Genomic DNA, 13999 nt, shown 5'->3' on the forward strand with positions numbered 1-13999 from the left:
AGTTTATATAGGTTATTTAAAAGTGTAAAGATACTTCATGCGTATAAATTCTATACCTCGGCTGCCTGTAGTTTACAATGTTTTTGTTTGAAAATAATAATTTCAAAATGCGAGTATAAATGAAACTTGATAGTGTGCTTCATTTTGATCAAATTACACATGTTCCTGTTTACGCACAGTTTTCACGTGACTGTATTAAATAATAGAAATAATTCTATGATAATGAACTATGATACGTATTATGAACACAACATATTTTCCCGGTTTAAAAGTTTATTAAAATATTATATTACATACAGCTTTATTCACTTTAACAACTTAACAAAAATAAGTTCATGAATTATAATTCGTTTTCCAACGTTCAAGCATTATTTTTTCTTTAACATAATGTAAGAAAATATATTCAATGTAGGAAATATTCATTATGAATAGAAATTAATATTCAAAGTCGAAAATTCCATAAAATTACGTGTGTATATTATAAATATTACAAATAAAATTATTCTTACTTTGTAGTTTTTGTTACGCAAGAACCTAACAAAATGTTTTTTGGGGGCGCAAGCCCCCAATGTAATTTCGATAAATTCAGCTTACTACCTTTTGAACGCATCTAGGATATCTAGCTGCGCTGAGCAAAAATAGTTCCAATATTTTGCCATAATATTCAAATAATCATAATACCTTATCTATTTTAAAATTGACTGGTCATATTATTTACTAAATTTTAAATCCTTTTATCACAAAATTACATATACCATTGCTTTACGCGATTTGAATATTACTACGCTAGCAGTCAATAAAATTTTTATTGAGAACACGTTTGAGCCGTGACAAAACCAACATAATGGGTTTGCGACCAGCATGGATCCATACCAGCCTGCGCATCAGCGCAGTCTGATCAGGATCCATGATGTTCGCTATCAGTTTCTCTACTTGTAATAGAGTTGGTAAGCGAACAGCATGGATCCTGATCAGACTGCACGGATGCGCAGGCTGGTCTGAATCCATGCTGGTCGCAGACGCACTATGTTGTTTTGTCATGACACGGCTCAGTTATTTGCATGAGAGCCAAAGTACCTGCACAAATTTAGTGCCAATTTTATTAAGCCATTAATTAACTTACTATCATAGAAGACAATAATTCAGGAAAATGGAATACGATTTTCATATAAGATAACTTACAAGCTTAAAATGCTTAAAAAGTGTGCATGTCAGAGAAAAAAAATTGTCTGCGTATGAATACGAACTATTTTCCCTCTGGCGTCATTTTCCCGCAATCGCCATCTTGGCCAGTTATTCCGAGAGAGACTGAGAAGATTTGCTGTCAATTAGGAAGTCCCAGTTGTTTAAAAGAGTTGTAAGTTTTATCATATGAACACTTAATCATCTTTATACATAACTGTTTATAAACTTCGTTGCTTTTTCTTGCATTTATCAGAAGCAGAATCGTTAGGAAAACGACCGGCCTATATTTGGCTGTTTACAGAAAATTAGCAGGTCAAGATGTTTATTGTTTATATTTTATTGCGTTGTATTACATTGATATTTTGGTTGCAATCTCTTCCGTATGTAGACTCAATTTTTCTTCTCAATCTGGTAAAGCTATTGATATAGACTGCAAAATTTAGTGCATTACATCGATTCAGGGTCAGCTCGGCCCTTTTTCAACTCGGTCCACTTTTCAATTTATTAACATATTGGTTTGTTTTATCACTCTTTATTGTTGAAACCACATAACTAATCTGGCCTTATTTAGAAACGTGGAAAGTCAAAGATTGTTTTAAAGGAAGTGGCTAGCCGTACGGGACCGTACTGCTAGCCAAAAGTTCTAGCCGTACGTGAGTCACGTACGGCTAGCCAGGACTCACAGTATTGTCTAGCCGTACGGCACTTTTTAAAATTATATGATAGTGGAAAATACTTATGTTATTTTATGTCTTCAAACGAGGATTTTAACCAAGAAACCGCATTTGCCATCGTATGTTTACTTTTTCGAGTTGAATCGCCATGTTAGGCATGACTAAATAAAGTACGAGTGTGTATAGGCTAGAACTTTCAGTTTGCATTTAGGGCCAAAATATATTGTTACAGTCATGACAGCTTTCCTGTTGCTGTCAACAAACTTTAACCATTAAACCTTGCTCATAACTTTTTCTGATCTTGGTTTATTGTTTTCATACTTGGCTACAACAACCCTTCAAATAGACCAGACTAAACTTGACCTCCATATGAACATTCAAGGTAAAATGTCTAAATTTTTCTTGATTTTTGCTATTAGTGGCTAGTTATGATACAAACCCAGAACAATTTCATTACTTGGTTTTGCAACTTCTGAGACATGGTATTTAAAGATAGTTGTTTTTCTTAAAATTCAGGACGTAAGTATGATTGTAAAGACATTTAGTACATACTGTATATACCTATAATTACTATAGTATACTATAAAAATCTTTGTGCTTGGACAATTTTGAACAAATTGTTTCTTAAACAGTGTAAGGAATTAGGATTTGAATGGACTAGGCTGGTCGGACTACCAGATTGGAATATTCACTAGCCCAAAAGACATTTCACTAGCACGATTCATTTGTTCAAAACGGTTGTTATCCCCTTCCGATTGAATCGGGAGGGGGATAAAGTTTTGGCGTTGTCCGTCCGTCCATCCGTCCGTCCGAATTTCGTTTCCGGAGTAGTTTTCTGCAACTACTGGCTGGAATTCAACGAAACTTTATGGGAATCATCAATATCAAGAGGAGATGCGCATATCGTCGGCTAGTTCCGGTCCGACACTTTAACTCAGAGTTATGGCCCTTGATTAGTTATGTAGTATGCATATAGAGTAAAAATCGTTTCCGGAGTATTTCTCTGCAACTGCTGGCTGGAATTCAACGAAACTTTTATGGGAATCATCAATACAAGAGGAGATGCGCAGATCGTCGGCTTGTTTCCGCGTCAGACAACTTTAACTCAGAGTTATGGCCATTGATAAGTTATGCAGTAGCATATGGAGTAAAAATCGTTTCCGCGCTACTTCAACTGCAACTACTGGCTTGAATTCAACGAAACTTTATTGGAAACTTCAATACCAAGAGGAGATGCGCATATCGTTGGCGTGTTCGGGTCAGACACTTTAACTCAGAGTTATGGCCCTTGATTAGTTATGCAGTATGCATATAGAGTAAGAATTGTTTCCGTGCTACTTCTCTGCAACTACTGGCTGGAATTCACCGAAACTTTATGGGAGTCATCAATATCAAGAGGAGATGCCCATATCGTCGGCTTGTTCCGGTCAGACCCTTTAACTCAGAGTTATGGCCCTTGATTAGTTATGTAGTATGCATATAGAGTAAAAATCGTTTCCGCACTACTTCTCTGCAACTCCTGGATGGAATTCAACGAAACTTTATGGGAACCTACAATAACAAGAAGAGATGCGCATATCGTCGGCTTGTTCCGGTCAGCCACTTTGACTCAGAGTATTTAACACAAAGTTATGGCTCTGTTATTGCCCTGAATATTTATCAAGTTCAAAGAATATTACTGTTTATGCCATGATTAATATATAAATAAAGCCTTATGTCTTCAGTTGTTGTGTTAATAATAACCAGTACTCGGCGGGGATATAAATTCAACGAATTTGCTTGTTTATATTGCTTCTGAAAACACAGTAGCCTGGTCGGGCTTGTTACTGTGAAAAGTTGGTAGCCCGAGGAGAAATTTAGTAGTCGGGCTCTCTGCCTACTGCTAATTTCAAACACTGCTTAAATTATTGATTTGATATCAACTGACATATTTATGGGGATACTATATGTATGTCTAATAATAATTATATTTTATCTTTTTTTCTGTTTCAGAAGGTCGGCCTACATGTCAGAATTGTGAATGTGAACGGCAGGATATCGATTTTAAGGATGCTTTAGGGTCAATGAGGATGAAATCAAGAGAGATAAAGGCTAAAATGTGAGACTGTCAATCTGACTAACCTTGAAGTGAATAAATGAAAAGAGGTTTCTTTTTATAGCATGGGCATTTAAGGAAGAGGTACATGATTATTTGGAAGTATTTGTATATGATATTTCTTAATTATTATATTCCAATAGCTTTTTTTCCTTAACTTGTTTTAAAGCTGACACAGGACAGTTTATTATGCTCCCCGAAAAATTTCAGGGGAGCATATAGTCAGAGGGTTGTCCGTCCGTACGTACGTCCCGAATTTGTGTCCGGCCCATAACTTTGTTATTTGAAGTCGGATTTTAAAACTATTTCACAGAAATGATCACCATATTGAGACGACGTGTGGCGCCCAACATTTGGGTCGCTACCTTGAAGATCAAGGTCACAGCATGATCTTGCAGCAAAATCGTGTCCGGTCCATAAATTCACTATTTGAAGTCGGATTTTAAAAATGTTTTACAGAAATTATCACCATATTAAAACAACGTGTCGCGCGCAACATTTGGGTTGCTACCTTGAAGGTCAAGGTCACAGCATGACCTTGCAGCAAATTCGTGTCCAGCCCATTTCTTTGTTATTTGAAGTCGGATTTTAAACTACTTTTTTTCAAAAATGATCACCATATTGAGACGACTTGTCGCGCGCAACATTTGGATCGCTTCCTTGAAGGTCAAGGTCACAGGATGACCTTGCAGCAAAATCGTGTCCGGTCCATAACTTTGTTATTTGAATTTGGATTTTAAAAATATTTCACAGAAATGATCATCATATTAAGATGACGTGTCACGCACAACATTTGGGTCGCTACCTTGAAGGTCAAGGTCACAGCATGACCTTGCAGCAAAATCGTGTCCAGTCCATAACTTTGTTATTTGAAGTCGGATTTAAAAATATTTCACAGATATGATCACCATATTGAGTAGATGTGTCACGCGCAACATGTCGGTAGCTTTTTTGAAGGTCAAGGTCACAGAATGACCTTGCAGCAAAATCGTGTCCGGCCAATAACTTTGCTATTGAAGTTGGATTTAAAAGTATTTCACAGAATTGATCATCATATTAAGAGGACGTGCCAAGCACAACATTTGGGTCGCTACCTTGAAGGTCAAGGTCACAGCATGATCTTGCAGCAAAATCGTGTCCGGCCCATAACTTCGCTATTTTTAGTAAGATTTTTAAACTATTTCACAGAAATGATCACCATTTTAAAATGGTGTGTCGCGCGCAATATTTGGCTCGCTACCTTGAAGGTCAATGTCATAGCATGACCTTGCAGCAAAATTGTATCTTGCACATAACTTCATTATTTGAAGTCGGATATTACAACTATTTCACAGAAATGATCACCACAATGAGACATTGTGTCGCGTGCAACATTTTTGGTTGGTACCTAGAAGGTCAAGGTCACGGCATGACCTTGCAGCAAAATGGTGTCCGGCTCATAACTTCGTTACTGGAAGTCGGATTTAACAACTATTTCACAGAGATGATCACCATATTTAATCGACGTGTCGCATGCAACATTTGGGTCGCTACCTTGAAGGTCAAGGGCACAACATGACCTTGCAGCAAAATCATGTCCGGCGCATAACTTCGTTATTTGAAGTCGGATTTTACAACTATTTCACAAAAATGATCACCATATTGAGACAATGTGTCGTGCACAATATTTGGGTTGTTTTTACACTTTGAACTTTGTTTGTGACATTACTCTGACACAACAAGAGGTATACCTTCCTGTGTCCAAAACCTATTCGAGGAGCATCACCCGGTCCAACCGACTCTTGTTTAATTAGTCAGTGAGCTTCTGTCACTGGATAGACTATTGTCACAAAAAGCCAAATTTATAAAAAAGAATTACAGTGTATTTAAATATCATCTTATACTAGAAAATAGAAACAAAATTAGGTAGCAAGAACAATTGTGACATGTAACATATATTCAGGAATTCAGCTTTCCTTTCCTTTTCACCTCAGGACAATTCACATTAAAAGATTGAATATTCACAGTAAGCACTCTGACATATATGATCATCTTATCTTCACTTAGCTGTCTATAGCTTATCAGAATCACTCACATTCTAAAAATTAAAATAATTTTGTAAATATTGCTGCTTAGCATATACATGTAGATAAAATACTTGGGGTGTCTGTGGCAGGTTGGTTTAGTTTCTTGACTTTAAACCTTTAAGCCTTTCACTGCTGTAGGTTCGAGCTGTGCAAGGGTTTACAGATTCTTTCATGTGAGAAAGCTATCCAGTTCATTTATGGAACATTGATGGTACCAAGGTGCCTAAAATCATACACATAGGTGCACCAAATTGCTGTAAATTGTGCTTTAAATCCCCCGCTCCCCCGCCACCCCGAAAAAAAAATAATGGAATTTTAATTTTGCAATTAACTTTTTCTAAACAAATATTTCAGGAAACAGAGGCGCTTGTATGATAGAACAGCAATAGCAGGAGTGATAAGGAAAGATACATGTAGATGTGTCTTCATGTCAGAAACACTAAAGAAATTGAAATATTTGGGTTTTTCAAAACTTAAAAGAAATTAGAATACCAGGAGACTGCCTGCCCTTTGCAATGTTGGATAATGAGTTCTTAGATGTAATGCCGAAAGCCTCATGAATATAGTACCATGACTTAATCTTATTAGAAAAAGAAATGACATTGAGGAGAAAACTAGCCACCAATTTGAAATATCATAATATGTACAGAACTTTAATGAGCCACCAGTTTTTCACCAGGAAAATTAGATCACTTATTTATTTTTGAAATATGTATGAACAGAACTTTATCAGCTTCAAGGTGAGAGGTTATCACGAAAAACATGAGATAACCTATGTATGGACAGATCCACATTTGTATATGGAGGCGCCAGTTCATCACCAAAAAGATGAGCTAACTTATCAGTGTTTGAAATCTGTTATACCCCCGCACAACAAAGTTGTAAGGGGGGGAATACTGGAATCAGCTTGTCTGGCCTTCGGGCGTCCGTCGGTTTTTTCTTGTCCGTCCAATAACTTAAGATTCCTTTGACCCACAGTCTTCATATTTGGCATGGAGGTTAGTCATTATTAGTTGATGACCCTTATGGATTTTGAGGTCACCAGGTCAAGGTCACAGGGGCCTTGAGTTCAAAAAGCTTGTCCGCCCAATAACTTAAGATTCCTTTGACCCAAAGTTTTCATATTTGGCATGCAGGTTAGTCATGATTAGTAGATGACCCGAATTGTTTGAGGTCACCAGGTCAAAGGTCAAGGCCACAGGGGCCTTGACTGAAGAAAGCTTTTCTGCCTAATAACTTAATAATCCTTGGAACCATAGTCTTTATATTTGGCATGGAGTTTAGTCATGATTAGTAGATGATCCCTTAGGGCCTATATATTTTGAGGTCAAAGGTCAAGGTCACAAGGGTCTTGGCTAATTAAAGCTTGTCCGCCCAATTACCTAAGAATTCTTTGACCCACAGTCTTCATATTTGGCATAGAGGTTAGTCAAGATTATAAGATGACCCCTATTGATTTTGAGGTCACTTGATCAAAGGTCAAGGTCACAGGGGCTTTTATTACAATTAGCTTGTCTGCTCAAATGGTCTCATACATTCATCATAAAACACCTCCAGGTAAGGCTGCATGAAATGGGGGGGGGGGTATTGAAGTCATTCAATGGCAGTTTCAGTTTTGAGGTCAGTAGGTCAAGAGTAAAGTTCACTTTGATCTTTTCCACTATAAACATGTAGAATACATAACTTAGCAATGCACTGGCTTACCTTCCTCAGATTTGGCTGGGAGGTTGTCTTTGAACTCTAAATGACTACTGTTGATTCTGAAAAAATTGTATGCGGGGAGTATTGACGCCATGACAGTGGCAGTTCTAGTTTGTACAGAAAAGTATCAAGGTGCAAGTTTCTTAAAGTATCAAGGTGCAAGTTTCTTTTATTAAGAACAGACTTATTGTTTATATAACTTAACATAATCACCTTCCTTATGTATTGGGACGATAATACCCTTACTCCATGATTAAGATGAACTCTTGGTTTAGATATGTTATTAAAATAAAACCTAAGTGTTCGTGTCAAAAATATTTATTAAGTATCAATAAAAATCCGGCATAATATCTTATGTTTCTATACATTTTGAGATTTTTTGATAAATTTTTGAATCCAACTGCTGAACGTGTGCATGTATATCAAGTGACTGCTGCAGTTAAGCTACTATGTTGCGTAATATTCAAACACATTTACATTTTGACAATTGTTGGCTTTTTGTAACTTTTCTTTGAATCAATGTAAACACAAAATTTAAAAGGAGATAATTTTCACACATCTGAGAGATTTTATTTCTCTTTAGAAAAATATAGATATTTTAAACATCTTTATCCTGACATTCTAATTTCTGCTTGCCAAGAGTAATAATTTATTAAAGAAGTTTGTGTTTTTTTTTTCAATATGTATATTTTGATCAGTTCATATTGATGCACATTTACCATCCAAAAACAATTATCCTTTTATCAATGAACATTTAAAATATTTACAAAAATAAGATCAACGTGAAAAATGTGCTACGGATTATATATCTTCAATAGATATTTGCACTTCAATCTTCACACGAGTATCTTAAGCATCAATATTAATATATTCGTGAGAAACATCCGGATTTGTAGAGGCACATGGCGTTAAGTAAGTTGCATCACTATTCATTGAATCAATTTTGTCCCTGGCATATCTGTTTGAGATCTTACTTAGTGCCGAGTATGGATTAGCATTTGCCTGTGTAATATCTAGTTCAGTATATTCTGGAACTTGTTCAGAAGTATCATCATCACGATCTGGTGTGTGTTCTGTGGCAAATCTTCTTCTACTGTGATTAAGAAAATATATAGCATGTAAAGATTTAATATAGTGCCCTTTTATTATTGTGTATATGTACGCGTAATGATCACAAATCAAGGAAATAAATATATAAAACTATGATCATGGCATCACAAACCACCCAACAACTTACAAATAGTTGGTTTGTTTCTGTATTTGCAGTATTTGATGTAGTTTATACAAATTCATTTCATTATATTCGACTGTGATGTAAATTATATGCTTATGCTTATTGAAACACTTTCGAATCCGTTCCTGGAGCCAACACGAAATAATCAATGTGTTTAAAGTTTCTGGCTCACGAAAACAACTGCCTACCCCTGGCGGTTTCAACACAGGCATTATAACAACTATTTTGGTTTGATCAACTCTGCTATAAGCGTGGCCGTGCGCTTAGAGGAGATAAAACTCAAAAGGTGTGTTTTATTCCAGATTTCAGATTATAATAGATAATAATATTAATAACAGATTACTTTTTAACATATCGGAATTTATCTTTATCTCAATATTCGTCCTAAAATGATTTTCAATAAATATGTAGTATTTGAATCTTACAAAGATAAATTATTACACATTTTAAGAACTTCCTAAAACTTTTAAATGAAATGGAATTATATTTTGAAATTCTAATACAATTAAATTTTAGAGAATGGAAAAACAAACTTACCGTCGTACAATGATGACTGTAGCAACAACAAGTAAAATGCCTAAAATGCAGACTACGGTTGCTCCTACAATGTACCATATGTATACAGGTCTTTCATTGTCGACATCTAAGACTGTTCCACCAGGGACTTAGTACGGAGAAGATAATTATAATTAAACATCGTAAGGTAGAACTCCATAATATCATGATTGGTAAGTTTTGTTGTATGCAAAAGTGCTTGTTAATGTTATAAATAGTATATCAAGACATTTTACGTAAGCTTGATTTTTATGGTAGAAATATCTAGTTATACATGTATATTATTGCAATTATATTTCTGTGTGGTTATTATTCTGGTTTTGAAACGAATACAATACATTTTCGTTGTATCTCATCGGTCCATCTATGTAACCGTCTCTCCTTGAAAACTAACCAGAAGTGACCAGCTTCGTCAGCAGTGCCCGACTACTCATTTCTTGAGATTTTTTAACTGGCTATGAGAAATAACTGACAAATACTTTCAATGTACGAGAAAAGTCCATAGAGAAATTTCTGTCTCGTCCGGGGATTGAACCAGCGTCTCCATCTCTCTCCTCTCCATTAGTCTCTTTATTGAGATAATCGGGCGAATATTTTTTTTTACTTCCAATCATAAACCATACCAAATGTTTAAATGGATATTTTAATATTATATCAAAACCAAAGTCATCTCTTTTATCATAGAATTTCGTGTGACCAAATTGTTGTTTTCAGTAATATGAAAATCGAAAATTGTTGGTCAACACAAAGACGGTGTTGGTAAGAGTGTCTGTGAAATGCAATGTTCACTGAAATTTAAAAAAATCAAACATTTACTACCTAAGACTGAAGCAGCAGTTATTGTTGATGAGCGTACTGAGGAATGTCTGAAAGATGTTGTAGCTTGGTTGACAGTTGAAGGTCTTATCTGAACATCGAAGCTGCTTCCCATTGTTTCTGTGTGGGGCATCATCGTGTGTGTAGTCAATGGAGGCGTTTTCGTATTATCTTTTTAGCCGAAAGTGTTGTGTTAAAATGTTAAAATATATTTATCAGTTCTATTGAATTGTTAAAAGAAGTCGACAATGATAACGGCTAAATTGAAAGCAGACTGTGAACAACAATATCCAATTCAAATTACTTTTAAAGATTGATGTTAAGATGAGGGGAATTGAAAACCACCGAAATTATAATAAAATTGATTTTCTTCTTATTACAAACACAATTTATCCGGAAGATTATTAGCTCGATGAAACATCTCAAGTAAAATGAAGAATACAAATATATATTTTTATTTTACATGGAAGAAAAAACATGAAAATTTAATAATACCGAACTAATAAATGCCCGGAAAAACCAAGGAAACTCCGTGCCCCAAATTTCCCAAAAATTGAACCAAATTTGCCCGGAGTCAATGCAAATAATCAAAAAAGATATGTTTGAAAAAAACATGTATCCCCCCAAATGGGCACCCAATTAGTCATGTGATAGGTTATTAGCATGACTTCTGCCCCAGGAAAAAAAACAATTAATAAGGGTTTTAGTATCTACTGGTTGACAAGTCAAAGGTAAAAAATTTATTGTGCCCCCAATAGGTTGTGTGCAGCTTTTTTAAAGGGTTTTTAAACAAATCTTACCAAATAATATTTTGCAAAAATTTTTTATAAATTTAAATGTGGGCCCTCTTTAAATGACAGCCCAAGGGTTGTCTTTATCAAAAGACCTTAAAAATGGGGTATCCCAAAAGGGGCATTTTTAGTTTTTTAATATAAAAATATCAACCAAGGCCCAACTTAAGTTTTTGAGTAAAATTGGTCAAGAAACTGTCATTAATACAAGGGGTCAATATGACATTGACCCCTTCTTGACCCCAAAATCAATAACGGGTCATTACTGGTCAGGACAATCCATCATACAAAGTTTTTGAAAGTTCCCCTAGGCATAAGGGTTCTCTAGTTTTAACTCGGATGGAAAAACCGTTTTACCCTACAAGGGTCAATGTGAACATTGACCTTGGACCCCCTTTGACCCCAAAAAAATCAATTTAGAGGTCATCTGCTGGCAATGCCAATCATAAAATACAAAAGTTTGGAAAGTTTCTAGGCCTAAGCGTCCTTTAGTTATTGATTTCAGAAACCGTTTCAAACCTTACAAGGGGGTTCAATGTGAACCCTTTGACATTTGGACCCCTTTTTTGAAAATCCAATTAGGGTAAATTGGGGTTTTAACCCAATAAAAAAATTCCTTAAAATTTTTTTTTAATTATTTCAAACTTTTTAACTTCAAAGGTTTACCGCCTTTGAAGACCCAAAAAAAATTTTTAATGGGTCATACGGGGCTGGGCCAAAACCCAATCACCTTTAAAAAGGTTTGAAAATTTTTTCCATAGCCAAAAGTTTTTTGGGTTAATTAAAATCGGAAACCAATTTTTACTCTTTAAAATGTGCTTTTTGTTTGCCCCCTAAAGGTACCTTTTCCCTGCAAAAAAAACTCCCAAAATTTTTAACCTCCGTAATATCATTAAAAATAGCTTGTTTTAAAATTGTTAAAAAAAAGGGTAAAAATGCAAAAAAATTACCCAAAAAAAAACCCCAAAAAAATTACACAGGAAAAAATTAAATTAGAAATTTCTTTTTTAATTTACTTTTTAGAAATCAAAAAAAAAAAATTTAATTTATTAAGATTATATAAACTCGAAACAAAAAATAAAATTTACAACTTAAACCTTTTAAAACCAATAAAAAAAACCAAAAAATATGGTAAAAAAATTTCTTTTGGTGAAAAAATTTTTAATTTTAAAAAACTTAAAAAAATTTTTTTCCAACAAAAAAAAAATTTAAAATACCAAATATAGGGGAAATTAATTTAAACCCACAATAAAAAAAAAAAATTTTTAAAAATAAATTTTTTTGTTTTAAAAAAAGGGAAAAACCCTTCAGAGAAATTGGGTAAAGAAAACCCCCAAAAATTCAAATTCAATTAAAAGGCATATTTTTAAACCTTGAAAAAAACCAAAAAAGATAAAACAAGCCTAAACATATAAAAAAATTTTAAAATCCAAAAAATTTTTAAAAAATAGGGTTTTGTTTAAGTAAAAAATTTTTCCCGGCAAAAAAACCTTTTAAACCCCAAAATTTAAATTTTGTCTTAAATTTAAAAAAAACCCTGGAAAAATAAAGAAAAAAAGGAAATTTTTTTTTTTGAAAATTTCAAAAAACAATAAATTTCAAAAAAGGGGATTTTGGGTTTTAATTCAAGGGTTTTTCAAAATTTAAAAATTCCTTTAATTAAAAAAATGAAATGGTTTAAAAAAAGGAAAATTTTTTTTTTTTTAAAAAAAATTTAAAAAACAAAAAAAACCGGTTATCAAAAAAATTAAAAAATTTAAAATTCAATATAAAGGGAAAAAAACCTTTTTAAAAACTTTTTTGTTTAAAAAAAAAATTTAAAGGTTTCCCCTATTTGAAAAAATCAAAATACATTTAAAAAAACTTTCTTTCATTTTTAATAAATAAACCCCTTTATAAAAAAAATTTCCGCAATAAAAAATTTAATTCCCAATACTTTTAAACAAAAAAATAAATTTGGAAAAAAAATTAAAAACCAAAAATTTAAAAAAAATTCAAAAAACCAAAAATACAAAGTTTAAAATTTCTTCAAATAAATTTTCCAAAAGTAACCTTTTAAATTAAAAAAATATTGAAAAATAAAATTGTTTTAATATCCCAAAATTAAAAATTTTAAAAGGAAAAACTTGGAGAATCTTCAAGAAGTCAAAAATAAAAATATCAAGTTAAATTTTTACCTCCAATTTGGGTTCCCTAACCTTGGGTTTTTTTATTTTGGACAAAACCCATTTTTCCAAAGGGGTTTAAAAAAGGGAATTCCTTGAAAAATTAAGGATTTCTTTCATAAATAAGTAAAATTTAGGAACCCAAAACCAAAAAGGGCTTTTTTTATTTTTGGGAAAAGCTTTTTAAACCTTTTAAAGGGGTAAATTTTAAACCTTGTTTGGACCCCTTTGCCCCAAAAATAAATAGGGGCCATTTTACCTTTGATTCCAGGGCCAAATCCATAACAAGTTTGAAAGGGTTCCTGGTAAGGGTTTTTTAAAATTTAAATCAAAACCTTTTTTACCAAAGGTTTCCTTCCTTCCTTAAAACCCCGGGAAAATCCCCTTTGGGGGTTATTACGGATCGAAATCCAAAATTTTTAACCCCCGGGGGGAAGGGAATTTTTGAGGAAAGTTTTTACCCAAAAAAAGGGGCAATATTTTTTCCCCCTTACCCCTCTTTTCCTAAGGAAATGGACCAAAATTAATAAAATTAAAAGGTTCCTAAGTTTAATTTCTTTTTTAGGTGGAAAGTTAAATAATTTTATTGTTGTTAAAAATAATAGGGGTTCTTTGTTGAAATTCCCCTTTTGCCTTTAAATTTAATATTCTGATTAAAATAAAAACCTTTTAAACAAGGGGGGGGAACCAAAGTAAAACAAAAACCCCTTTTTGGGG

General features: G+C 33.6%; 1 protein-coding gene across 1 annotated transcript; it reads right to left on the bottom strand.

The window, feature by feature from the left end:
• Positions 1 to 8377: 8377 nt before the first annotated feature.
• On the bottom strand, positions 8378 to 10725 carry LOC132725063 (uncharacterized). Its single transcript, XM_060710056.1, has 3 exons — positions 10330 to 10725; positions 9493 to 9619; positions 8378 to 8814 (listed from the first exon to the last, which is right to left on the bottom strand). The coding sequence occupies exons 1-3, from the start codon at positions 10460 to 10462 to the stop codon at positions 8571 to 8573; spliced, it is 504 nt and encodes a 167-aa protein (XP_060566039.1). The 5' UTR covers positions 10463 to 10725; the 3' UTR covers positions 8378 to 8570.
• Positions 10726 to 13999: the final 3274 nt, after the last annotated feature.

The sequence above is a fragment of the Ruditapes philippinarum genome, unplaced genomic scaffold, assembly GCF_026571515.1.
Source record: "Ruditapes philippinarum isolate M1 unplaced genomic scaffold, ASM2657151v2 ctg7696_1_1_1_1, whole genome shotgun sequence".
NCBI lineage: Eukaryota > Metazoa > Mollusca > Bivalvia > Venerida > Veneridae > Ruditapes > Ruditapes philippinarum.

Bases quoted from the DNA above. Each gene is read 5' to 3' on its own strand.
- LOC132725063 (XM_060710056.1), bottom strand. From the start codon at position 10,462: ATGATGCCCCACACAGAAACAATGGGAAGCAGCTTCGATGTTCAGATA. The intron at 9,620-10,329 runs GTAGTAAATGTT...CTCCGTACTAAG, and splicing joins AACTGCTGCTTCAGTCTTAG to TCCCTGGTGGAACAGTCTTA. The intron at 8,815-9,492 runs GTAAGTTTGTTT...TCTTAATCACAG, and splicing joins ACAGTCATCATTGTACGACG to TAGAAGAAGATTTGCCACAG.